This window comes from Gambusia affinis, linkage group LG14 (genome assembly GCF_019740435.1).
Source record: "Gambusia affinis linkage group LG14, SWU_Gaff_1.0, whole genome shotgun sequence".
In the NCBI taxonomy this organism is placed as follows: Eukaryota; Metazoa; Chordata; class Actinopteri; order Cyprinodontiformes; family Poeciliidae; genus Gambusia; species Gambusia affinis.
Window position 1 is genome coordinate 26,814,256 of NC_057881.1, and position 27,782 is coordinate 26,842,037.

General features: G+C 39.7%; 1 protein-coding gene across 11 annotated transcripts in view; it reads left to right on the forward strand.

Moving 5' to 3' along the window:
• The window catches only part of epb41a (erythrocyte membrane protein band 4.1a), an 85,224-nt gene that overhangs the window by 22,388 nt on the left and 35,054 nt on the right, over window positions 1–27,782 (forward strand). For all 11 annotated transcript variants that reach the window (XM_044139173.1, XM_044139171.1, XM_044139162.1 and 8 more), the window contains 7 exons: window positions 10,487–10,806; window positions 12,162–12,422; window positions 13,486–13,590; window positions 15,189–15,231; window positions 15,326–15,401; window positions 20,008–20,226; window positions 20,524–20,611. In XM_044139173.1, the coding sequence (XP_043995108.1) occupies window positions 10,487–10,806; window positions 12,162–12,422; window positions 13,486–13,590; window positions 15,189–15,231; window positions 15,326–15,401; window positions 20,008–20,226; window positions 20,524–20,611 (1,112 nt within the window). The remainder of the gene's footprint in view (window positions 1–10,486; window positions 10,807–12,161; window positions 12,423–13,485; window positions 13,591–15,188; window positions 15,232–15,325; window positions 15,402–20,007; window positions 20,227–20,523; window positions 20,612–27,782) is intronic.

The window sequence follows — 27,782 nt, forward strand, 5'->3', positions numbered from 1 at the left end:
AAGTGAAGCTCTCGATTTACCGGTCGATCTACGTTCCCACCCTCATCTATGGTCATGAGCTTTGGGTCATGACCGAAAGAACGAGATCGCGGATACAAGCGGCCGAAATGGGTTTTCTCCGTAGGGTGGCTGGGCTCTCCCTTAGAGATAGGGTGAGAAGCTCAGTCATCCGGGAGGAACTCAGAATAGAGCCGCTGCTCCTTCACGTCGAGAGGAACCATTATTTAGTTATCTTGTTTTAAGAAAGCAATCACATTTAAACAAGATGCGTATCACATTATAACGTGATAGTATTCTGAATTTTTTTTTTCTTCGTTATAGCAATACATTTCTGTAGCAGTATGCATCCATACAATTACACTGATAAAATGAAACAAGATGTAATGTGTTTTTAAATGAGGCCTACCTTGTTTAAAGAGAATCTCACTCCGATAACTTTTCTGGGATGCAGAAGGGTTAAATAATTCAACTTGTTTATGCTAGTATTGCTCACCCTCGCACCTACTCAGTTTACTCTACCCCAAACCACGCCGACACACACTCGAGCTCGAGGAAAGCCCATCATGATTGAATGAATTCTGTGACCATGGGCTGGTCCTGGGCTGACCAAAATTAGCCCCAATGAGCCGCAAACCGAGGGGAACGTGGCTACACGCCTGTCAATCACTCTGAGTCATGACACACAGTAACATTGAATGGGGTTGTCAGAAGTTAGCCCTTTGGAAAGACCCAGGGATTTTCCCCAGGTGGATTGACACCAGGTTTGTTGAAAATTTAACAAAATGTTATACATTATTTCTAAAATGTATTTATTTTTAGGTATTTAATTTGAAGTATTTTATTTTAACAACTTTATTGGAAATGTCAGTGAGGGCTTTGCCCTACTAGCCCACTTATACCAGCTGTCCCTGGTTGACAGCCCTAGTATTATCTTAAAATCCTCATGAGATATGCCATTTATATAATATTTGATGTAAACAACTATATAACAGCTGTATAAGTTTCTTTAAATGTCTTTAAAATAAGTTTTTACTTGTATTATTTGTGGAGAAGAAACATATGGATGGTGATTCTTTTTCTTACCGAGCCTTCTTCTTGGCATGGTGAAAGGTGATAGAGCAATTACAAAGAGAACAACTATGGTTACTTCTATTCTGTGGCTGACTACACTGTAAAGAAAACCTGCGGATTTTACGGTAAACGCCGTAATCCCACTGTAAAAAAAAATATTACAGGTAGAATCAGTTTTTTGTTTCATGGGGAAACAATGGAAGCTGGGGTTTCACTGAAAATAATTTTACCGTGAATTACGGTAAAATACTGGCTGCCAGTATTTTACTGTATTTTAGAAAACACGGTAAAGTTCTGTTGAAAACAACTGCCAGTATTTGGCACATTTTTATTTACCATATTAACAAATACAGTAAATGTCTAGCAACCACAGCTGCCAGTATTTCACCGTATTTCCTAATATATGGTAAATTATCGTATTTTCTAAAATACAGTAAAATACCAGCAGTATCAGTAAAAACGGCCACATACCGTAATGCCTTACTGAGGCATTACTGAATAATATTTTGGCAACTGTGACTTTAGCGATTCAGAGCTGTAAACTTTTTATGCAACGTACTCCAAAAACAAAACATATACCATACTAGATTAGTGAAAACATGGTAGGACGTTATGATATATTGACATTTAATTGTAAAAAAAATCTACTTTATGTTAAATTACTGGTAGCTGTTGTTACCAGAATTGTACCATAAAAATTACAGTACAACACACAATGAAATGTAGTTTATCAGCATTTCAATATGGAAAGTTATAAAGAAAATAAGTCCAAATTAAACAAAGTATAAACGATGAGTCTTCCACTGAAAGAAATAATTTCTATTTAAAATTCAGTTTAAAAAAATCAGCTAAAAAATGTTTCCTGTCCAGTTTCTTCATAGTATTACTGAGATCTGAAAAATAAGCAGCATATGTGTCAATATAAGCGATAACCTTTTGTAGAAGAAAAACATTATAAAAGGTTTCTTGCTCTGGGTTAAGAGTAACAAACCACTGAGTTCAGACTTTGCTCAGGCGGGTGTTCAACATGGATATGGTCATGGCAGCCAAGTGACAGTAATTTGAAGATTGAACAAGTAGTTTTAAGAATTTAAATTCTGTTCTGATAAATGCACTTAAACTGAGAAACATTTTTCAAATATTTAATATTTAAATTGTCTTATCTGAAAACCCATTAACTGTCATGGACCCAGTGACTCGTATTTTGGAGGTGACAGTCAAGAGGTTAAAGAAAAATATTAAATATTATTAGCTCTGATGCCAATGCCAAGCTTTACCAAAGTATTGAAACAAAAGCTAATGTGTTCTACACAGTTTTAACTTACATGCATGAACATTTTGCACTCAAAATAATTAAAATGAATTACTGAATCAAACTTGAAAAAGTTGCTTCTGCCATTTACAATAACTTTAATCATACGCAGTCTAAAGTAGACCTGAAATAATATTTGAGGCATCTAAATATATCCATACAGTCGTTCCTACAGAAACATTAATGGAAGTGCTGCGTCTGGGAAAATTAGCATTAAATGTTCCATGCAGCAAAAATGTCTAGCTGCAATGCATGTACATAAACAATGTGGCTCAGAAATTACAGGGAAACATTTCTTTATCAATTGTTTAAAGTTAGCTAACTTTAGTTAAAACTGTGAAAGGAGCTCACCTGTGATGCAGAAATGTGCTGTGTTCTCCTTATCCTCCTGAACGCACAAAAATAGCAGAAACTTGATTTCAAAGACTAGCCGCATCTTGACTAGGGCCAGGCCTACAGGGCTCTCAGCACCATGAGCTAGCACTTGCTAGTTAGCAGCCTTATCTAGTGCACTGGGACGATAGTGTGTGAGTTCAGGACACCACACTATCCTGAGCCACTGCTCAACTACAGGAAACTACAGTTAAAAGAATCTTGCTGCTGATGCTGTAGGATCAAGCAGAAATACCAACTAGATCATTCTCTTTTTTACATGACAAATAACAGTAACTCCATTAACTGTAAACTCTGCTGTTTAACACAATAACAAAATGAAAAACTCCATAGATTATTCTCAACTAATAGCATTACATTTAAAACCAAGTGTGTGATTTGTGAAACTTCATTAAAAGTTGATTTCACCATTTTTATGCTTTGGGATAACACTAGAATTGCTCTTTATTGAAGTTTCACAAATCAGATAAAGGTTTCACAAATCTGACACTTGGTTTTAAACATTTTGCTATTAGTTGAGAATAATCCAGTCCAGGTTTGAAGAGTCTAGGTGTTATTGTTTTTTAGCTAGAGTAAATTAAAGATGCTGACAGTAGTGAAAAATTAGGTGGAAATGTCCTTTAGCCATTTTCTGAATTGGAAGCTGCTTTAGGAAACCAACTTCAGCTTCGTCCAAGCACCAGGGCCTGACATACACTTCTCTTAATGTATGACAAATCTATGGGTGACATAAAATTAAACAATTCCAAATACACCATTTAATCAAACCCTCTCATAAATGATGGCTGTAAGAGTTTGCCCTACAATCGCCAGTTGGTGGATCGCCAGTTCCGTCCTTAGTCTACCTTAGAGATTTCAGTTTAATATATGAAAGGCATTATAAATTTAATTATTAAAAAAGAAAAGAAACCAAAATATCACACCAGCATTCTATTCTTTGTAAATTATTTTTGCAGTCTGGTTTATGGTTTTACATCATTGATATAAACATCATCAAAATTTGTAATTTTGACTTATTAATACCGTTAATTTTAGGGTAATTAGCTGCTGGCAACATTACAATATTTTTATATGAATTTCATCCATCCATCCATCCATCTTCTTCCGCTTATCCGGAATTTTGCAATTAGATTTTTACAATAGATTTCTGTGTTTTCTTCATTTCATGACTGTCAAAATCACTTGGAATATATGTTTATTGAGTTATTGTTATTCCATGTGTTTTCTGTGGTAATGATGTTCTTCTTTATTTTATGGTCAGAAACTGTTGGTATCTTACAATTTTTTACTGTGAAATTTCTGGACTTTTTTTACGGTATTAACTTACGGTAATTCCATGTATTTTCCACGCTAATAAAATGTTTTGGATATTACGGTCAGAAACTGTTGGTATTTTACCATTTTTTGCCGTAAAATTTACTGACTATTTTTTTTACGCTGTACGCTGTGTACACAATAATTACGCAAGTTGTAGTTCTGAGGATTCATTTTATTGTTTAACAACTACAGCACTCTCGGCACTAGCGGAGCAAGTCGCCGGGGGCGGGCCTAATAACCGGGTCCTTTATAAATAATAAAACTCATAATATAACTTTACAATATCGACAATCCTGCAACAGCAGGGCTTACAAGCTTCACCACTACAGAGAGCGACTCTGAAGTCCATAAATCAGACATAAAGTATAACAAACCAAGAGAACAACAGAAGCATCAGGTTCCGTGGTCACTAATGATGAAACAACACAAATTCAAAGCAGTTCAGCACCACGGATAGCGATCGGATCATTTTAACACTTTTATCTATTTCAGCTCAGAGCCTGGAGCAGCTAGTAACTGCTGAAGCTAGGTTTATTGTTGACGCGTTGAACCAGGTATGCAGCAGTGCGCGTTGAAGCGGGCCAAACCCCCCAGCATGTGCCAAACCCCCCAGCTCGCGAAGCAAGCCTTAACTATTAACTCCATACTGCTGTCTTGGCTGATGCGCGCTCAACGCAAACTGTTGAAACGTGGCTATAACTCATCCTTCAGTCACTGACATCACTGCTGCACCACCAAGAGAAAAAAAGTGGATATAATCTAAGCGGCTGGGCTTCTACAATTTTCAGTCAGTCTAGAGTTAACTCACACATTGTGAATAATGTTAGAGTTGCTACCTGTGACTAGCCTGGCTCCCTGGGGGTGCTGGCAGAATCACTGCCAACAAAAAAGTCCAGTTCATCTCCAGAACGACAAAATAAAATATGCATCTGCAGTTTCCTTGCTCTCTTTTTTTCCTTCATTTTCGATTTGCTGCTCCACTTTTACCCTTATGCTAAGAGCCACTTATGTTAACTTAGTCTGTAAAAATGCTGTACCTAATTTGCCATCTGTTGCCAAGTGATTGATGAGTGATTTAACCAAAATACACTTGGAGATAATATGGGCGATTCACATGTAATTTTGCGTGTCATAAAATTTAATGTACGAGAAAAAATAAATCCAGTCATGTAGCACAACATTTTATTCAGTTTTGTACACCCACTATCAAGACTGACTAAAATCAGTCAGTCTTGTAAAGTTTTTAGCAACCATAAGATACTAAAAACTCTGACGTGGGCAACCCAGAGGTAAATTCCATCTGATTATTGGGGGGGCCAATAACGAGCAATTTTGACCAAATTAAGAGTAATTTCGGGGTCAGTGAAGTTACAGTGAAATGTAACGCCAGATATGGTTTAAAGAATTTTTAAACCATATTCAAGCTGCAGGACCAAAAATGACTAGTAATGAATATCAACAAACTATTGAGAAATAAAACAAAAATTCAAATGTTGCTTCTATGCAAGTTTTGTTCAGTCTGACTGATCTCTGCTACACCTTTACAAAAAATTAAGGTTCTAAATAAAAAAGCTTTAATGAATAAAGCTTTTTTTATGATTCATTGAATCATAAACATTCATTGAATGTTTATGATTCAATGAATCATAAACATTGATTCATTGAAATGGCTCCCAATGCACGTTATGGGCTACTTAAATTATAACTTGTTATTTTTAAGTCTATGTTAGTTTTGCCATGTCCTGGATGACTGAGAATCAACAAGTAGATAGAAATGAATATGTGGGGGGTATTCTAACTTAAACATAACACTTTATATAGAAAAATATTCAGATTTTATTTTGTGTTTTTAAAAGCTCTACGTTGAAGACAGTAAGAAATAAAGGCATAACTTTCTGTTTCTTCTATCTGTTCTCTCTTCTGTTCTCGGCTCCCATACAGAGCTGTTTGCTCAGCCTCTCCCTCCCGTTTCAAACTCTTCTAATTAACTAAAAGTTAAAGAGCTAAATATGAATGAGATGTTTGCTACCTTTGACAAAAAAGCTTAAGTCTTTGAAAGCAGTGAAGCAGTTTTGCTAATGAGGCAGCTTATCACGATTCAATCAAAGTAATGAAATAACAAACTGCAGTCTGATCTTTATTGTTAATGTGTATCTTCTTATTGAGCGGTGAACTAAATAAAAGGTTTACATGTCTTTTGCTTTAAATATTTATTTACTTGAGGGCTTTATGTTTGTGCTGCAGAGCCACAGCTAACAGGTAGCTCCTCGCTTCAGCGGCTCTGCCAAGCCTTTACCCTGCTGTTGCTCCTCCTACACTTTTTTAGTCCCCCTACCATTGTTAGAACCATGGAACCATGGTATCAATTTCATATTGATATTATTTAAGCAGCAGGTGTGGAAAGTAACAATGCCAGAGTTTGCAGCACCCACTTTCTAACAGGTAATGATCGCATAATTTTATTATATTTTCAGATATTTTATTGGATAGTCACTTAGAAAGATAAGCATATGTAAGGTAAAATATTATTTTTATGCCCTAGCATTGTTGTCCTCAGAGTGCTAATGGTGTTAGCAGCTATCACAGTGCCAAGTCACAGACAGAAAATATAATGTTTATTCAGTGGGATTTTCATGCTAGAAAAAAAAAGTAAATAAATTAAATATAACCTACCCAGCCATGCAGTCAGTGAGCTGTCTATTCCCCCACATGGTTCGTGTCTGGCCACAAACTATATTCATGACCAGACACAAACATGGGGTTTCTGTAGATCGCTACAAATAGTTGACCTACATTGGACCTGAATCCAGACCCCTACAACGACTCAATATTGGCATACAACTCCAGCATGAATTTGGCTTTACAGAAGCTAAATGAATTATTTACCAGGAGATCCAAGCTAATAGAAATAACATGGGTTAGTTCAGTGGTTCCCAAAGATTTTCTTCTGGGCCCCCTATGGATTACAATAAAATCCCCCCCAAAAAGAAAAAAAAAATCACTAGGCACACATCGTTCAACCAGACATAAACCTTTACACATATTTTGTTTTCAAACTCCACAAAAGTTTTTTTCACACTTTAGGTTGCAACAAAACACACTACGAACCATCTTTACAGTGAAACACTTTAGTGTAACTGTTTTTTGTTGTTGTTTGTTTCATTCATACTGCTTCCAGTGCCCCCTCTGCAATGGCACTGTTCCCCCACTAGGGGGGCCTGCCCCACACTTTGGGAACCACTGGGTTAGTTTGTTGTTCACAATAGCATTATTATCACAGACTAATGCTTCTTTTGATCCTAAATGTTTGACCCGACTTGAAACTAAATGATTGTATTCTCCAGGCTTTTTAAAGCTTTCTTCTGGCTCATCATATAATATGGGTTTGCATTCCCTTCCGTACCTCCATCTGAATCTCTCGCATAATCCGGGTCACATGTCTGAAACCCAGCAATATAAGCCGCTGGTATCTCCACCGCTCTCGGAGGGCTGCATCCTTAATAAATCTGCTATAAGGACGCAGTCCTGCGTCTCCAACGTCTCATGGATTCGTTCACTCCGAGCTCACGTGCAGCAGCTATCAATCTGTACTGCCAGATTGATAGATTTCAACTTAAAAGCGTCATCATATGAAATTCTTTGTGTTGTTTCCATGATGAGGGGGTATGAGTTTGAAAACATTTCTCCGTCATGCCTGCTGTTAGCATATGCTTGTTCTAAATGAAAATCAGCACTTTCTTCTTTGATTTCCAATTTTGACTTCCACTGATTTACTTCCTGCTAAAGAACGGTTGAAGAAAAATACACAGAAAAGCCACACTGGGCTGTAAGCCAGATGGTTCAAAGCCTGGGAAAAAGTAGCGGCTTATAGTCTGAAAAATACGGTAAATCTTTTGCTACATTTTTCACCCATGATGGTCGGCATTTGTTCACCCAGGGGTTGACGTGTTTTGCCCAATTCTGTACTGGAATCTACAGAGTAAACACAGGAAGGCTAGCTTTACCTGAGTTGTTGTTTATCACATTGCATTTGATTAGTCTAATTTAAGATAATGCCACAGTGTGTCACTATTGGCTTTCATTGAAAAAAAAGAAGCATTTAGATGAATCTGAATAATTTCCCACATGAAAAAAGAAGAGTGCTGTGGGAGAGCCGTTGTTCTGTCAGATCAGCATACACTGACAGATCGTCATATGTGTAGCACAAACTGTCTGCTACACCTGTCAGACAGGTATCACAGCTTTTAAATAAAAGCAACATGACATCATGACATAGCAGCAACACAACACCAGCTCCTATGGCCAACCCGGCCCCCTTCCTCTGTTTGGTTCTCATCTTTATTACCTCTTGTGATTTCTACATTCCAATCAATTTCATTACGGCCCAGTTCAAATTAAAAAGTTTTGACTGGTGGAATTTGGGTAGTTGGCCCTTTAGACGTCATTTGTCCAGAATGCATTGCAGCGCAAACAACATGGCAACATTTGTGTGACAATATTTTATTAAAATTTATAAAAACTAAACAACATCAACCTGTCATTACTGGATTGTTTTTAATTCTAAAATAAATATTTCCCAAATAAAGTCTTTTGCTACAAGTAATCATGGATCTCTTTAAGAAAGTAAAAGTGAGATTATGGCTTCCTTAGGACGATATCTGTGTGTGTACAGTTATTGGGCAACTATTAGTGTACAGAATTATTATGCAACTGAATTAAAAGTTTTTCCCATTTCACTTGTTTATTGCCATCTGTTAAAATGAGAAAAATAAACATAGTTTTGTAGTTGTTGTCCACAACAGCAAAATTGTTGTGGACAACTAAATCAGTGACCAATAGAGTCACCCTTCTTTTAGCTTTAACAGTTATAAGCCTTCCATTATGTATGTTTGGGAGTTGATTTTGAGTCCATGTTCAACATGAAAAGGTCCAACTAGCTCATCTTTGATAATACCAGCCCATATCACCACCCTGCCTCCACCCTGCTGGTGTCTGGTGTCTGGTGTGAACTCTGTGCCCATTACTGATCCATCCACGGACGCATCCATCTATCTGGCCCGTCAAGATTCACACTCATCTCATCAGTTCATAAAACCTTTTAAGAATCTGTCTTCAGAAAATGTATTGGTCCAGTCTAGACCTTTCAAATGATGTGTCTTGTTCGGTGGCAGTCAGGTTTCAGCCTTCCCTGCCTAAACTTACTTAATAATTGTGCACTATGTAATGTAATGTAGTGCAGCTGTCCACCACTTGTATATTCTAATGTCTTTATTTAGACCTTTGTATATGTACACAGTCTGTCAGCATTCAAGCAATGGATAAAAATTTATGCTACCACTATTGATAATAATGTGATCAAAGTTGTGAAAACATATTTGTGAGCATCCTAGTAGATATATGGGTGCAAGAAATCTAAGACAATCTTTTTAATCATTGACATATGGTAGAATAGAACTTTTCAGTTGATGAAATTATATCACAAAATCTGTGCTGTGATAATAATTATCCATTATTCCTTTATAGTTTAATAAGTAGGTATTTATTGCTTGTATCTGTTGCTGCTACCTAATGCTGTTTAGCAATATTACAATTACTTTATTTATAAAGCACTTTAGGAATAAAAACAACTGTGACACAGTTCTATATAGATCAAGTCAATGAACACTTAAAATATTGACAGAGCAAAAGAAAAAAAGGGGAGAACTTACAACAAGATCAAATCAATGCTAAAACAGAAGTAAATGCACAAGTCTCAGGTGTGTCAAAATCCAAAGAATAAAAATGGAGAGTTTTGAAAGTGGACAGGTAAGTTGTTTCTCATTTTGGGGGCAGCAACACTAGAAGCTCCCACCCTGGTGAGCATGTGCATGCATTGAATTGTAAATATTGATTTTAAATGCACAATGACAATAGCAAACCGTGTTGAACTGATTCCCTACAAACCTAAAGTGTGAATAAACCAGCTTTAGCTTCTGCTTGGCCTGTCTGGAAGTTCTGTGAGCATTAAAGGCTCTCACACATTGACCCTTTTACCCTTTGAATAATGAACAAGCGCATTATTCTCAATGCACTTTCAGCATTGAGAACAAGTTTGCTCATGTTATTGCTTAAACCTAGCCACCACACTGCCTGGCAGCCATGTTGTCTGCATTTAACCACACCCAAATAGCCTTCATGTATTATTTACTAAAACTGAGTTTCTCATGTTACAGCACCAATCACAGCTTGACAGAAGTAATTATTAAGACTTTAAGGAAAGATTAGAGCACTCCTGTATGAGTTTAGAAGATGTCTGTAAAAGTCATGTAAACTAATTTTAATCTATTTATGTTTATGTTTTATCTTATAAAAGCATTGTTGGTTTTAATTTCATACTTTTATGCAATTTAACAGCTGTTGCCATGACCACAGATGAAGTGGAAAGTCACCAGAAAAAGCCAAAGCAGCAGCAGGAAGAAGCTGGCCAAGATTCTCAGCTGCATTGTCATGAGGATGACAACCTCCAGCCTCAAAATCAAAATTCTACCAGCCGTGGTCTCTCTCGCCTCTTCTCTTCCCTCCTTAAACGGCGTTCACAGTATGACAGTGAGGGAGGACACAGAGAGGATGAGGAAGATGAAGCTAAAGCTCCTATTGCTGATCCTGAACCTGAATTGAAAATAGAGGGAGAGGTTGCCTTGGACCAACATTCAGTCAGCAGTGCAGAGGTTCAGGTAAGCTGTGAAAATGCATTCGCTCTCTTACAGATGTTTTAGATCTTAAATTTTAATATAAGGCACAAAGTAGTTTTTTATGATTTAGTTCCTACTCCAACCAGCCTTACCCTGGTAAAATTATGAACAAAATTTGAGAGTTTCATTGTCACTTTGCAGACAATGTCAAACAGGGTAGAACCTTGTATCTGTAACTCATTCAGGATGTCACGCAAAGAACCCAGAACAAGATTTAAAGTAGGACATGTCTCCCCTACCTCTGTTGAACACTGTTACATGACTCAATAATAAAAAGAACAAGATTGGACAAAAATGTGATCTATGGGGAAATTGAAAGGCCAGAACTAATGGTGATCAAAATTTAAATAAAGGTTTCATAAAGGTTTCACAGTTCCATAAAACAGCACAGGAGCTTTAGAAAATATTCTGTGGGATGATAGGATAAATCTAGAATTTTTGGAGAATTTGTTTGTGGTTTGTAGGTGGAGTAAAACGTGAAGATCCATGAATTCTGCTCTCTAGCAGAAAACTGGGAAGGAAAAGATTTGGCATTCAATTCCAACTTCTGTCGCTTATTTAGTGTGGCAAACATCCATCTCTGAAAAACAAAAGAGAGTTTTGGATTGGCCCAGCCTAGTCAAAGTCTGGACTCCTCTTGACATGGAGCGGCAATTGCCCACTTATACTGTGGCAGAATTAATACATTACTGTATTAATTCTGGCAGTGTGTTTGTTACACAATAGTGTCATGAACCTTTGATGGTAGTCGTGTCTGCCAAGGGTGGCACAACCACTCATTAGGTTTTGGAGTTATTTCCTTTTTGATGTAGGACCAGCTTGTTTGGTTTTACATAGGTTTAGTATTTTTTTTTTTTTTTTTTTGTCTAGGCATAAAATTTGTTTCATCTGAAACATTTAACTTTCAGAAAACAAAACTTATAAAGCACTTTAAGTTTAAATTAAGTTATGTTTTTCCAATTTATTAGCTAAATTCATTGTTATCTGGCTCCTTTAGAAAATGTGACAATAAACGTTTCTGCCAAAATAAACCAGATGTTTATGAAACTGACTAAAATACAGATTTTTTCATATTGTTCTTTAAAGGTAGAACATTAATTTGACCCTCTTGCTTTCTGTAACTTCCAGTTATTTAATTGATTCCAGAAGAAACATACTGCTTGGAGGAAGTATGCATCGTATTAGCCATAAGCTTAATTGGATCTATATGTTCACCCATTACACTTCATTAGTTTAGTTTTACTCAGGCCCTAAAGATACTTGTAGAGCTGCCTACTGTCCAAACAAATTAGAATTTAGAACAGAGTGTGGTACCATCATTAAAATTTATTTGTCAGGCTCTTCAGGCCGAAAAGAAAGATGCAGCTGAGGACGTGACTGGAAAGGTGAAGGAGAAGAATGACCAAAAGGGAGAGGCAGTGGTTCTGGACAAGGAGGAGGTCAAAGAGAAGGAATTTGGTTCTGAAAGAGGGGGTAAGGAAGATAAGGAGAAGACAACAGAGGAGGAGGTCAAGACACCCAGAGCTCCACGCCGACCAAAGACACTGCAGATCAGAGTCACACTGCTGGATGATGCTCTGTTTGAGTGCGAGTTGGATGTAAGGATTTGTAACTTTTCTATGTAAAAAATGCTTTATCTCTGTTAGTTGGTTATACTGCAGTGCAGAAAGGCTGTCATGCTGTTCTCTAACATTTCCAAACACATGTTGTCTAAAACATATAAACATAAAAAGTACAGCAGCTAACATCCCTTCACTACAGTGACTTTTCAATTGTGGGTGCACCAAACAGCATTAGGAATGTGAGCAGCACTGATTTCCAATGATGTTATGCGTCTAAACCGTAAAAACATAAAAGCAAAAATAATGTTTTTAAAAACAAAAAATGTTTTTTGAGAATACACTTAGATAATTACTACTAAAGAACACCAAGATTTAAAGCTGCAGTAAGTAACTTTTATTGATTTTTTTTTTTTTTTACATATTTGTTAAGCTGACCATTATGTCATGACTATTACATATATTATTTGTCTTGTAACACAAGACAAATAATCTGTGAAAAAAAATATCTGCAGAAATACACCCCTCAGTCACCGGCAAAAGGAGGAGTGTCTTAGTGCTGTCAATCATTGCTCCACCACCCACTTGTTCTCTGCTGTGGTAATGTTGGTTCATGAACTGAGGCTTGTTAGCATTGCTACCGATGATGGTGGATAAATGATTTTCCAGAATTGTTTTCTCCACCAATAGCACCACTGGGCAGCTTTGTTTGACTGCATTAAGACCTCCCTCCTGGCTCTGATTGGTTACTTTTGACTTGGAACACTATAACAGCATACAGTATATTTGCACAAAAATAGCTGAAAACTCCTCAATGAGATCACATCTTCTGTTTTCCATCACAAATTGGATGACCTTTAATGTCCCAGTGTGATTCATAACAAGTAGTGCAAAGTGAAGATATACACCCAGGTAAGGAAAACATATCTAGCAAAAATTGGAGTAAAATTTTTGTTTAAATTTAAACTCTTCTGATTAAATTTTAAGTATTTCTTTCTCTTGATGAAGTCTTCTTTGCAGTATACAAAATCTAATTTGTTAATGAGATCAGATGTATGTGAGTGTGAACTTCATTATCTTTCCATGTCTGCAAATATATCAGAAACATGCCAAAGGCCAGGAGCTGTTCATGAAAGTATGTGATCACCTAAACCTTCTGGAAAAAGACTATTATGGCCTGGCCATCTGGGAGACCTCCACTATGAAGGTGAGCACTTATCATAAAAATCAAAAATCAAATCAAACTTTATTTGTATAGCACATTTCAGCAGCAAGGCATTTCAAAGTGCTTTACATCAAATCAAGCACAAAAACACAATGCAACATAGAATCAACAATAAAAACACATCAAGTCAGATTCAGTCAATAAATTTGCAATTGATTACGTTTCAAATAAAACTCTAAACAAGTGGGTTTTTAGTCGAGATTTAAAGGAAGCCAGTGTTTCAGCTGTTTTACAGTTTTCTGGAAGTTTGTTCCAGATTTGTGGTGCATAGATGCTGAATGCTGCTTCTCCTCGTTTGGTTCTGGTTCTGGGGACGCAGAGCAGAACCAGAACCAGAAGACCTGAGAGGTCTGGAAGGTTGAGAACGTGAGCAGCAGCATTCTGGATCAGCTGCAGCTGTTTGATTGATTTGTTGGACAGACCTGTGAAGACGCTGTTGCAATAATCAATATGACTGAAGATAAACACATGGATGAGTTTCTCTAGATCTGGCTGAGACATTAGTCCTTTAATCCTGGAAATGTTCTTCAGGTGATAGAAGGCCGACTTTGTGACTGTCTTTATGTGGCTCAGAGTCCATCACTACTGCCAGGTTTCAGGCTGATCACTGGTTTTCAGTTGTAATAACTGAAGCTGTGCACTGACTCTAGATCAATAACTCTAGATCTATAACTCTAGATCAGGGGTCACCAAACTCGGTCCTCGAGGGCCGGCATCCAGCACGTTTTAGTTCTCTCCCTGGTGGCACCAGCAACCTTTTCAGCATGTCAATGTTCTTCTTAGGCCTTCTAACGAGCCATCATTTGATTCAGGTGCGTTAAACCAAGGAGAAAACTAAAACATGTAGGAGGCCGGCCCTCGAGGACCGAGTTTGGGGACCCCTGATCTAGATCGTTCCTCTTTAGATCCAAAAATAATAACTTCAGTTTTGTTTTTGTTCAGCTGGAGGAAGTTTTGACACATCCACACATTTATCTGTTCTAAGCATCTGTTCAGTGATTGGATGGGGTTAAAGGTCACCTGCTGACATCGTAATGTAGAGCTGTGTGTCATCTGCATAGTTATGGTAGCTGATATTATTTCCTATTATAACCTGAGCTAGTGGGAGCATATAGATATTGAATAAGAGGGGTCCTAGGATTGAACCTTGGGGTACCCCACATGTGACCTTTGACCTCTTTGCTGAGAAGTTTCCAATTGAAACAAAGAAATCCCTGTTCTTTATGTAAGATTCAAACCAGTTAAGCACTGGACCGGAGAGTCCGACCCAACTCTCCAGTCCATTCAGTAATATTTCATGGTCAACAGTGTCAAAAGCTGCACTGAGGTCCAACAGATCCAGCACTGTGGTTCTCCCACAGTCCGTATTTATATGGATATCATTGAACACTTTGACTAGGCCAGTTTCTGTGCTGTGGTGAGACCGGAAACCAGACTGGAAGGAGTCAAATCTAACATTTTCTTTCTACTCCACTCATACAAAATAGCATCTTATAAAAATGTATTGAATAAATAAACCTGAGATTATTGTATTCATGGAGATTTAATAGACATCATACATTCTTCTTTTGTTCTGACAGACTTGGATGGATTTGACTAAAGAGATTCGTAGGCAGGTGCAAGGTGAGCTAAGTATACAAATAAATTGTGGATTCTGTTTTGACTTCATTGCATTATTATATACTTATTCTAAATCATTCTGGATTTTGTTCTGCAGGGGCCAATTATAATTTCACCTTTAATGTGAAATTTTACCCACCGGATCCAGCCCAGCTGTCAGAGGACATAACAAGGTACATCATGCATCCTGCTGTTTAATAATTGTAAATTTATTCTATTTAAACTCCCCAGTTTTGCCCAAAGGAGGTAAATGCTAGTGATTTTATGACTTCCGGAATTTAATTTACAACACGACTTCAAACTGCAACAAATTAAAAAGTAAGAGTTTGATACAAAAACTCTCTTTAGAGTTTGAAATGGAGCTGCAAGTTGATTTTGAATTATTCTAACAAGTGAAATAAATTTGAACATAAAAAGGACTGGTTGATAAGTTTCAGGTGTTGATGACATAATCCTAAGATGTGCAGTACTGGCTTCAGCTGTACACAGAAGAAAAACTCCTGTCTTTATTAATTTCTTCCACTCCATCATTTAATGAGTTTTGTGTAAATTCGAACCCTGTTCAAACTCACTGCTCTATCTCACTGCTCTGAACACCGACGTTTAAAATAATGAAAGTTTTGAATTAACATTAATGTCTGAAAACAAGCACCACAAGCACTGTGCTATGGAGACAGTTATGACAAGATGCTGTAGGAATATCAGTTATGTTTTACAGTAGAACTGTTAGATTAATCTTTTATTATGAGCTTTGATTTATTTTCCGCTTCTTTAGTCTTAGACGAATATTCAAGTAATGTTAAATATTTTCTGTGAAAATTCTGCTAATGAAAGCTTTACTACTCACTGATCCTCCTATAAGGCTGTGAGTAATGTGAACTACTTAGATTTTACAGTATATGTGGCTGGAAGATGCATAATAGTGCCCCTGTAAGGACAATCAGATCACAAGAAGATTAAAATAATTTAAAAAATTATGCTAACTCGTTGCTTCAAAAGAAAAAATTAAGCAAAGTAAGCTGAAGATTGGTTTGCTTTGCTTAGTGAGTAAGTAAACCTAATTTATATTAAGTAAGCAGTACTAACTCACATGGACCACTGAAAAAAAAAGAATTATGACCTGACTTTAATCTCACAATTCTGAGATTAAAGTATTTCCAACTTTCTGGTGTAGCATATCTAGAATGCATTTCGAAATTTCACATGAATGAATTACGGCACGTTGTTTGCTCAACTGTCTGTCGCCTCACCACCCAAACTCCATAGAAATGAATGGTAACCATGTTACCATCATCTCAGTTACCTGCTGGGCTCCTGGTCTCCTACCACAGAGTCCAGTGAGAAGGAGTGAGCTGAAAAACGCAGATTTAAAAGCCAAACGTAACAGCTTCAGTCTGAGGCTTTGGATTCAATCTGAATGACAGTAGTTAACCACTGAACCTGTGGAGCCGCTATGTTGTAAAACAGTAGCAACTGGTCAATGACCAACATATCAAATAAAAAAAAAAAATCAAATCAAACTTTATTTGTATAGCACATTTCAGCAGCAAGTCATTTCAAAGTGCTTTACATCAAATCAAACACAAAAACACAATGCAACATAGAATCAACAATAAAAACACATCAAGTCAGATTCCGTCAATAAATTTGCAATTGATTACGTTTCAAATAAAACTCTAAACAAGTGGGTTTTAGTTGAGATTTAAAGGAAGTCAGTGTTTCAGCTGTTTTACAGTAATCCTAAGATGCACCTAAAATGCAACATATCTGCACCTAAAATGCACAGATGCCGTTTGTTTGCTTGGGGACCATCCTATTGACGATCACTGAAGTGCAGTGGTGGTTTCTGGTATTTGCAACATGGGCAACCGCCCAGGGCGGCATCTTGTGGGGGACGATCACTTTTCTCCCTCTAACTGGAGGATCTGAATGTGAACACTGCCTATATATTTTTATTCTATTAGCCAACAATTGTCTCAAAATGACAATATTATCATTTGTCACAATAATTTCTGGGACAATTAATCGCCCAGCAAAATTTGTAACTGTGTTAGGCCCAGGGGGGCAGGACATGAAATATCTCATTCACTTTATAAAAAAATTAAAAAAACGCAGCAAAACAAGTTTCTGTAAAACGCACCTCAGAACAGGGGTAAACAAAGAGTCTGTGGCGCTACAATCACATATAAATCATGCTTTTTGCATAATTCGCATGCAAAAAGCTAGGATTAAAAACATGATATTTACTCTCTAAAAAAGCATTGCTCAAGTAGAAGTAAAAAGTACAGTAAAACTACTTCTAGAAGTACATGTTTTGCAAAAACTTCTAATTATGTCCAAGTGTGATTGAGAGTCATTGCTTTTGGGCTCTTAATCTCAAATTTGGAGGAACAGTTGAGTTTTCTTTTACGTAAACTTTCTTCAGTCCATTTGCCTATACTCCGAACTGACCTTGGAATTAAATCTGTTCAGTTTCTGCTTCATCTTCTTGGAACCAATTGCAGAAATACTTGTAAGGACTGTTTTCTCTACATGTTTTTATGCCTGTTCTTATTGATAGAGGAAAGAATAAAAGTAGCAATGTAAAGAGACATACTCTATAACAACCTCATTGTTCTGGACTGGGATGATGATTTATTTGTCAGCAAGACAAAGACCTAAAGCATATAAGCAAGATCTGAAAGGAGTGGCTCCAACCCCAGTCTGAAAGTCATGGAGTGGCCAAGCTAGAGTCCTGACTTGAATCCGATTTAACATCTCTACAGAGGTCTGAACATGTCTGCACAGACATCTTCCATCCAAACTGATGGAGCTGGAGAAGAACTGCAAAGAAGAATGGGTGAAACTGCCTAAAGCAGGGGTGTCAAACTGCAGTCCTCGAGGGCCGCTGTCCTGCAACTTTTAGATGTGCCTCCGCTGCACCACACCTGAATAGAATAATTAGGTCATTAGCAAGGCTTTGGAGAACTGGTCTACACAAGGAGGAGGTAATTAAGCCATTTCATTCCAGTGTTTTGTACCTGTGGCACATCTAAAAACTGCAGGACAGCGGCCCTTGAGGACTGGAGCTTGACACCCCTGGCCTAAAGATAGCTGAGCTAAGTTTGTGGTATTGGATTCAAAAAGACTTGAGGTATGAATTGCTACCAAAGGTCGATCAAAAAAGCATTAATCCTGTGAATCCATCCATCCATCCATCCATTTTCTGAACACCCTTCTTCCCTAATGGGGTCTGGAGGGTTGCTGGTGCCTATCTCCAGCCGTGTCCCGGGCGAGAGGCGGGGTACACCCTGGACAGGTCGCCAGTCTGTCGCAGGGCAACACAGAGACATACAAGACAAACAACCACGCACACACACACTCACACCTAGGGAGAATTTAGAGAAACCAATTAACCTGACAGTCATGTTTTTGGACTGTGGGAGGAAGCCGGAGAACCCAGAGAGAACCCACCATGCACAGGGAGAACATGCAAACTCCATGCAGAAAGACCCCGGGCCGGGAATCGAACCCAGGACCTTCTTGCTGCAAGACAGCAGCTCTACCAACTGCGCCACTGTGCAGCTTTATCAGGCTGTTGCGCCTTTTTAGGTCTCTGGTTCTGATGCTGCTGCTCCAACAGAAGAGATGAAACTCTCAACAGCAGACTTATAGAAGATCTGCAGCATCTTGCTGCAAACCTTGAAGGATTTTAGCTTCCTCAAGAAGTCCAGTCTGCTCTGTCCTTTCTTATAGCCTGCTTCACTGTTGTGTCTCTAGTCCAGTCTGTCCAGGCAAACACAGAGGTATTTATATTCATCAACCACCTCCACTTCTTCTCCCATGCTGGAAATAGGATTTGATCTAACCCTGTTTCTCCTGATATCTACAATCATCTCCTTTGTTTTGTTCACATTCAAGATCACATACTTAGCCTCTTGTCCACTCTGTACACTCTGACACACCCAACAACTGCAGAGTCATCAGAGTATTTCTGTAGATGACAAAAGTCGGATTTATGCTGGAAGTCTGAAGAGTACATAGTGAAAAGGAATAGTGAGAGTACAGTTCCCTGTGGTGCTCCTGTGTTGCCGACCACCTGGTTAGACACTCAGTCCTTCAGTCTCACAAACTGTGGTCTGTTTGTTAGGTAGTCATATATAGATCGAGGCGATTGTTGAGGCCTTCTCTTGTGTCTTCTGGAGTTTCTCACAGAGCAGATCAGGCTGCATTGTGTTAGATACACTGGAGAAATCAAAGAGCATGATCTTCATGGTGCTGCCTGCTTTGTCCAGATGACAGTGAGGTTTGCTGAAGCAGTTTATGATAGTGTCTTCAACTCCAACTCCATGGCAACAAGCAAACAGTAGAGGGTCTTAATATGTGCTTCTTTGCTTACTCAAGTGGGCCAACAGGAGCCTCTCCAAGACCTTCCTGATGTGGGATGTCAAGTCATTGATCAGTCAATTATGACTTATCGGTGAGTTTTCTTTGGTATTGGAACCAAAGGGAGCAGCAAGAGCAGCTGATTTGGTCCTAATTCTGCTTCCACAAGACAAACCTTTGGAAGAAGAGTCCATGACTGAGGTGGAAGATAGACAGGAAAGCTGTGGGTTAGAGAAAGGTGGAATGTCTGTTTGTGTGGGGGTGGGAGAGGATGATAATTAGCTTGTCCCTGAACTGAACCTGTTGTAGAACATGTTCAGCTCATTTGCTAAGTACACACTTCCATTAAAAGCCTATTTCAATTTTACCCGAAAAATTGTAACTGTTGAATTGTTTCTATTTTGTACATTAAAGGTACTACCTGTGTCTGCAGCTGCGGAAGGATATCCTACAGGGCCGCCTTCCTTGCTCATTTGTTACCCTGGCTCTACTAGGTTCTTATGCCTTGCAGTCAGAGCTGGGTGAGTATGACCCTGAGGTGCACGGCAATCATTATGCTAAGGAGATGAAAATGGCCTCAGGTCAGACAAAGGAGCTGGAGGACAAAATGATGGAGCTGCATCGTACATATAGGTGAGATTATATCACTGGTTGATCTAAATCAACCAGTGATGGAAATGGTTTTTACATTCCCAAATTATTATCTAATTTATTTCTATGTATTTTTAAATAGAGTTTTATGTTTTTGGACTGCATTTTATTATCTGAGGCACATTAATTGTATTGTTCAACATTGTTCTTTGATTTTTCCAGTGTATCTAACAATTAATTAATGAATGGCTCATTCATTAATAATGTAGAAAGGTATATTTTGTTTTTACTATTTTTCAATGCATAAATTGTTACATTTCTATTTCTTTCTTTTGGCAGGATAATGTGTCCAGCTCAGGCAGACCTGATGTTTTTGGAGAACGCCAAAAAACTCTCTATGTATGGGGTGGACCTTCACCAGGCTAAGGTAAGCTGAAATGGGCTTTTCAGTCTCGGTTTCCCCAACATTCATGTACACGTCATACAATAACGGATGCAAGAGGACACTGGCCCACCTGGCTGCCACTTCCCCATCTAATTAAGATTGACAAAAATTAGTTTAACATTACTGGCCTTGCTTTCCTAACTGTTTTTGATGTTCTCTCAAGCTACATTACCTCTGGATTTTACCTGTCTGGTTATTTGCTATTAAGGTGTGGTTTTCCTGCCACGGCTGTGCATAGCTATCTTACCTGGCATGTTCTGCTCTCCCTGCTGTCTCAGTACATTGAGACTATCTTGGAACACTCGCCCAACCTATAACCGATGATGCAGTTCCTGCACAACATTTGTATACTTCATCTCTCACATGACTCAATATAATGCCTTCCCTGTGCCATTTTCTGCCATGAGGACACCAAAAAATAGCCTATCAGAACATCTTTATTCAACACCCAATGTCTTTCTATCCATCCATCTATCCTTCCATCATCCATCCATCCAGTTTGCGGGGGTAGCAACCTAAGTAGGGGCATGCAGGCTTCTCTCCCTCTAGCCACTTTGGCCAGCTCCTCCTGAAGTATCCCAAGGCATTCCTATGCCAGGCGATAGTCTCTCCAATGTGTCCTGGGTCTTCCTCTGGGTCTCCTCCTGATGGGATTTGGCCAGAACACCTCACCAGGGAGCCATCCTAACTAGATTTCCAAGCCACCTCAACTGGCTCCTCCATGTAGGATCAGTGGCCCTACTCTTTAGCCCCTATTGTATGACTGAGCTTCTCTCTCTAAGGGAGAACCCAGACATCCTATAACAATATCTGATTGCCATAATTCACCCATCAGATACCAGAAACACAAATTGACTTAACACTGGCTCAAGACCATGACCTTGGATATGGAGACCCTGATCCTCATCCCAGCCGTTTTACACCAAAACTAAATACCACTTTAAATGTCTGCTTGATCATTTGGCAGGCACTTTAGAACTCAAGATGTCACTCTTTTTCAAATCTGCATGGTTCTTTAGGCACTTTTCAATCAGGCAATCAAAACAATTACTCTGCACCTGCAGGCTGTTTTGGCCAGTATTTTTATAGGTATTTGCATTATAATTTTTGCCATATAATGGTGTCAAAGTAGTTACTGAACATAATTATGTCATTTGATATCAGTGCTATATTAATTAACTCTGATAAATGAACAATTAAAAAAAACAAAAACATGCTCAACAAAATGGTTGTGTCATGATGGGTATCACTGCATGTGGGTTTTCTAACCCACATGCAGAACACAACACAGGAGAAGTTGTAAATCAGTAAGAGAGTTTATTGTAAACACAAAGAATGATGAACGTGGCGAAAACGGGTCTGGTCCAGGAATGAGCTCACAGAGCGATCGGCACACTAAGAGAAGAAGAGCAGGATGATGGGTTCAAGGGCTGTCGGAAATGGAAGTACTAACAGATAAAAAAATGGAACGAGCTTACTTGTGGAGATGTAGTTTGTGGTCCTGGGGCAGGTTACTGAAATGTCCGGGGTCTCTGTCTTCTTGTGAGTCCAGGTGGTCCGGTGCTTAACGGCAGGAATCCAAAGGGTAAAGGTAAGTGCATCGGAGGGCGGACTGGTAGGCTGAGGTCCAGCGGGAAACAGAGGAGCGGTGCGACTGCTAGTCGAAGAATCACGGGGAAACTTGCAATCAGACAGAAGAGGTGAGTTTGGAAACTCGGTCAACCAGTGGGTACATTCCACGGTGTCACGAGGAAGATCTACTACAGAAAGCCATGGGAGATCGTCACGAAGAGAATCCAGGTCGTCTCAGGGAAAACACCGGAAGGCAGGAAACAACAAGGAGAATCATTAGGTGATCAGACAATGAGGAGAAAACAGAGACTAGCTCTATGGGGCTCAGAGGTATCGTTACTGGCGCCGAAGTTCTGGCAGTCAGCTCCTCTAGTACTCCCGGCTGGGTGAGCTAATTAGGATCCGGTGCACTGGATGACAGCACACAACTACATATAATGCCACCTTCATATCTCCATATCTATTACCTTCCTGGACAACTCCAGGAAGATGAGTCTGGCAACCTCTGGTGGCAGAATGGTGAGTAGCAACCACAATAAAGACAAAGAACCCCAGAACACAACAGTACCCCCGCCCTCAATGGTCGCCACCTGGTGGCCTAGATGAACAGGAGGGAAGTCATGAACGGGAGTCAGAGATGAGGGTTGGGTCTAAAATAAAGGAACCAGGAACCCAGGATCGATCCTCCGTACCGTAGCCCGCCCAATCAACGTGGTATTGCCAGCCACGACCTCGTCGACGGGAGTCTACAATCCGGTGGACTAAAGGAAGGGGCTCGGAAGGAGGGCAGAGCATGCGAGTCTGGACGGGCTTGATCTGGGTGTAAGTGGGAGCCGGAATTCTTTTGTGGTCAGCCTGACGCTTGTTTTGCTCTGCTGTGATGTTGAGGTTGTGAATGGTGGATCTCCAAATCTTATGGCAATGGCGAATGTGGTGGCGGACGGAGGTGACAGAGATGTTCTCTTCTTCGGACGGGAGGAGCAGGGTTGATATCCAATGGATGCTTCAAATGGGGACAGACCTGTGGCAGCTGAGACGTGACTGTAGAAAAGGTTCTGACATTTCTGTATTTTGTTTTGTAATATTGGGTTAGAGTTTACTCTAGGAAGTGATGTAAGCCTCAGTTTAGTGCTGCGCCACTGCTCAGGAAAGCAGTTTAATATACTTCCGGTTCAGTTTGCTGCATGATCAACATGTGAGACCGCATTCTTGGTGTAGTCCTGTGAAGTTATGCTCCGAGTGTTAAGTTAATGACAAAACGTAAGTTATCGCACCTAGCGTGCTGTTTGTTTATTCTAGATTCAGTCGTTATATGTGTAAACTAGGAGAAGACGGGTATTTGGTGTTGTGGGGGCTCTGAGCGCTTGGAACTAAGTTGAGCCTGCTTAGTCTTCATAGGTTTACCTTAAATCCTATTTAACTGTATTTCGGCTGTATCTGTTATTATTTTCCATTGAGTTATTGCGGCATTGTTAAGGGCATGCGCTGCCAGCTGCCGGCATTGTGCAGGGATTTTATCCGGCCACATGATGGCGCCAAAGTACATTTTATGTTCAACTGAGCCAAAGGGCTGTCTGTGTTCGTGTTTTATCACAGAGGCTGCGGCTAATAATGTAACCTTTATGTGAATTGAGTTATTTCTATGTCAATGTCAAATTTATTTATATAGCACTTTAAAAACAGGCATAGAACTGCACCAAAGTGCTGTACAAGAATGACAACAACACAAATGAATAAAACAGAGTATCAAAACACTAGTTCAATTAAATGCCAAGGAATAAAAATGAGTTTTAAGAAGCGATTTAAAATGATCCAGTGGGCAGTGGGCAGATCTAATTTGGAAAGATAGATTGTTCCATAGAAAAGGAGCAGCAGCAGAAAAAGCCCAATCTCCTTTCCTCTTAAGTCGGGTCCGAGGAACTGTCAGTAAAAGCTGATTATTAGAACATAGGGTTCTGGACACGTCGGACATGTCGTGGATTTACATGCAAAGTGAATGTTTAAGTCTATTCCTTATTGGACATTTTATTTGAGTCTGTATTAGTTGAACCTCTGGTCCTGTAATATGTTAGCCTAATGGCAATTTATTTGTTATTACAGACTGCTGGCAACACTGAGCATCACGACAAATAAACCAGCTCACATCTGAAGTGAAGTTTGATCTCGTGTCCTCCTTCCTGTATCCTGACCGATACACCATCCTGTTTGCTACAAAATAACTGAGAACCTATCCTAATTAACAGTGACAGTTATGGGCGTACTCGACCCAAGGGAGGAACTGAGATGAGTCGGATGGATTGGAAGACGTGAAACAGCGGAGAGTGGTTTCAAGATCTTGGTTGAGGCGTTCCGTTTGACTGTTTGACTGAGGATGAAAACCAGAAGTTAGTGAAACCTTAACATTAAGTGCAGCACAGAAATTTTTCCAAACCCGTGAGATGAACTGAGGTCCTCGGTCAGATAAGATCTCCAGTGGGATGCCGTGTAGACGGAAAACATGCTTGACCAGTAATTGAGCTGTTTGAAAGGCTGTGGGTATCTCCCAGGTTATTGTTGCGACTGTGCAGCTGGGAGGAAGGATAGTGGCTGGAACCTTTTCAGAGTCATCTGGTGTTTGAAGACGGGAAGGGGCATCTGGTTTTATATTGCGGGACCCTGGACGGTAAGAAATGGAGAGGTTAAACTGGGAGAAAAATAATGATCATCATGACTGTCGAGGATTTAGCCTCTTAGCGGATTGCAGGTAGGATAAGTTCTTATGATCTGTCCAGACCAGCACCGGGTGTTCTGCCCCCTCCAGCCAGTGCCTCCACTCCTCCAGGGCCAACTTGATGGCCAAAAGTTCGCGGTCTCCCACATCATAGTTCCGTTCCGGAGGGGATAATCTGTATGAAAAAAAGGCACAGGGGTGAGTTTTATTGTCTTGGGCTGAGATCTGGGACAATATGGCTCCAACTCCGGTATCTGATGCATCAACTTCCATGATGAACTGTTTAGAGGGATCTGGTTGGGTGAGAATGGGAGCAGTAGCAAAGAGGTTCTTGAGACGTGTGAAGGCGGCGTCAGCTTCAGGGGTCCAGCTGAACGGAATCTTAGTTGAAGTGAGTGTGGTAAGTGGCAGGGCAGTTTGGCTGTAGTTACGGATAAATCGGCGGTAAAAATTGGCAAACTCAAGGAAGCGTTGCAGCTGTTGACGGCTCTCTGGTGGACAAAAGTGTTCAATGACATCCATATAAATACGGACTGTGGGAGAACCACAGTGCTGGTTCTGTTGGACCTCAGTGCAGCTTTTGACACTGTTGACCATGACATATTACTGAATCGACTGGAGAGTTGGGTCGGACTCTCCGGTCCAGTGCTTAACTGGTTTGAATCGTACATAAAGAACAGGGATTTCTTTGTTTCAATTGGAAACTTCTCATCAAAGAGGTCAAAGGTCACATGTGGGGTACCCCAAGGTTCAATCCTAGGACCCCTCTTATTCAATATTTATATGCTCCCACTGGCTCAGGTTATAATAGGAAATAATATCAGCTACCATAACTATGCAGATGACACACAGCTCTACATTACGATGTCACCAGGAGACTCAGAACCCATCCAATCACTGAACAGATGCTTAGAACAGATAAATGTGTGGATGTGCCAAAACTTCCTCCAGCTGAACAAAAACAAAATTGAAGTTATTATCTTTGGACCTAAAGAGGAACGATCTAGAGTCAGTGCACAGCTTCAGCTATTACAACTGAAAACCAGCGATCAGCCCGAAACCCTGGAGTATTGATGGACTCTGACCTGAACTTTCACAGCCACATAAAGACAGTCACAAAGACGGCCTTCTATCACCTGAAGAACATTTCCAGGATTAAAGGACTAATGTCTCAGCCAGATCTAGAGAAACTCATCCATGCGTTTATCTTCAGTCGTATTGACTATTGCAACAGCGTCTTCACAGGTCTGTCCAACATATCAATCAAACAGCTGCAGCTGATCCAAAATGATGCTGCTCGTGTTCTCACTAAAACCAAGAAGATAGAGCACATAACACCAGTTTTAAAGTCTCTCCACTGGCTCCCTGTAGCCCAAAGAATAGACTTTAAAATACTGTTGTTATAGTTTATAAATCACTGAATGATTTAGCACCACAATACATTAAAGATTTGCTGCTGTTGTATCAACCTTCCAGAACTCTCAGGTCTTCTGGTTCTGGTTCTGCTCTGCATCCCAGAACCAGAACCAAACGAGGAGAAGCAGCATTCAGCATCTATGCACCAAAAATCTGGAACAAACTTCCAGAAAACTGTAAAACAGCTGAAACACTGGCTTCCTTTAAATCTCAACTAAAAACCCACTTGTTTAGAGTTTTATTTGAAACGTAATCAATTGCAGATTTATTGACGGAATCTGACTTGATGTTGTGTTTTGATTATTGATTCTATGTTGCATTGTATTTTTGTGTTTGATTTGATGTAAAGCAATTTGAAATGCCTTGCTGCTGAAATGTGCTATACAAATAAAGTTTGATTTGATTTGATTTGATCTGGTGTGGGCCATTCCAGGACCGCCTGGATCTTCCCCTGCGTGGGCCTTACCTGTCCGCCCCTAATATGAATCCGAGGAAAGAAACAGATGACTTGTGGAATTCACACCAAAACACCAAAATGTTTAGAAAATCTCTCAAGACATCATTAACGAGGGCTTGGAAAAAGGCAGTAGCGTTTGACAACCCAAATGGCATCACCATGTATTCAAAATGGCCAACAGGTGTCTTAAATGCTGTTTTCCATTCGTCTCCTTCACGAATGCGGAGGAATGATATGCATTTCTTAAGTCCAGTTTGGAGAAAATGGTGACACCATGAACTGGTTCAAATGCTGACGACAGCAGAGGCAGAGGATACTTGTTTTTAACTGTTATGTTATTTAACCCTCTGTAGTCAAGACAAGGTCTAAGCGAGCCGTCCTTCTTACCCACAAAGAAGAAACCTGCTCCCAAGGGTGAAAAGAATGGACGGATAATATCAGCTGCCAGAGAATCCTTGATGTTTTTCCATGGGCTCTCTCTCAGGACGGGAAATGTTATAAAGACGGCTTGTGGTAATGGGGCACCAGGTAGCAGATCTATGGAGCAGTCATACAGTCAATGAGGAGTTAAAGAAAGGGCTTTGGACTTACTGAACACTGGAGCGATGTTGTGGTATTTGAGGGGAATGGTCGACAGGTCGGAAGGTTCTGCCTCCTGTGGCACGGCAGGCGGTGGAGCTGGAGGAACAGCTGAGCAAAGACAGGATGAGTGACAGATGGTGGACCATGACTCGACGTGCTTGTCTGACGAGTTGATTCGTGGGTTGTGTTGTTGAAGCCATTTGAACCTGAGGATTATGGGTGAGTTGGACGTGGAAAAAACTAGAAATGAAGTTAATTCGCTGTGATTACCAGAAATTATTAAGTGAAGTGGTTTTGTTCGATGAGTAAATTGTAGGGTATTTCCTTCTAAAGCAGTGACTCGGAGAGGAACAGATAACGGCTCGGTCTCGATTGCCATTTGTTGGACCAGTACTCCGTCAATGAGGTTTTGCTCG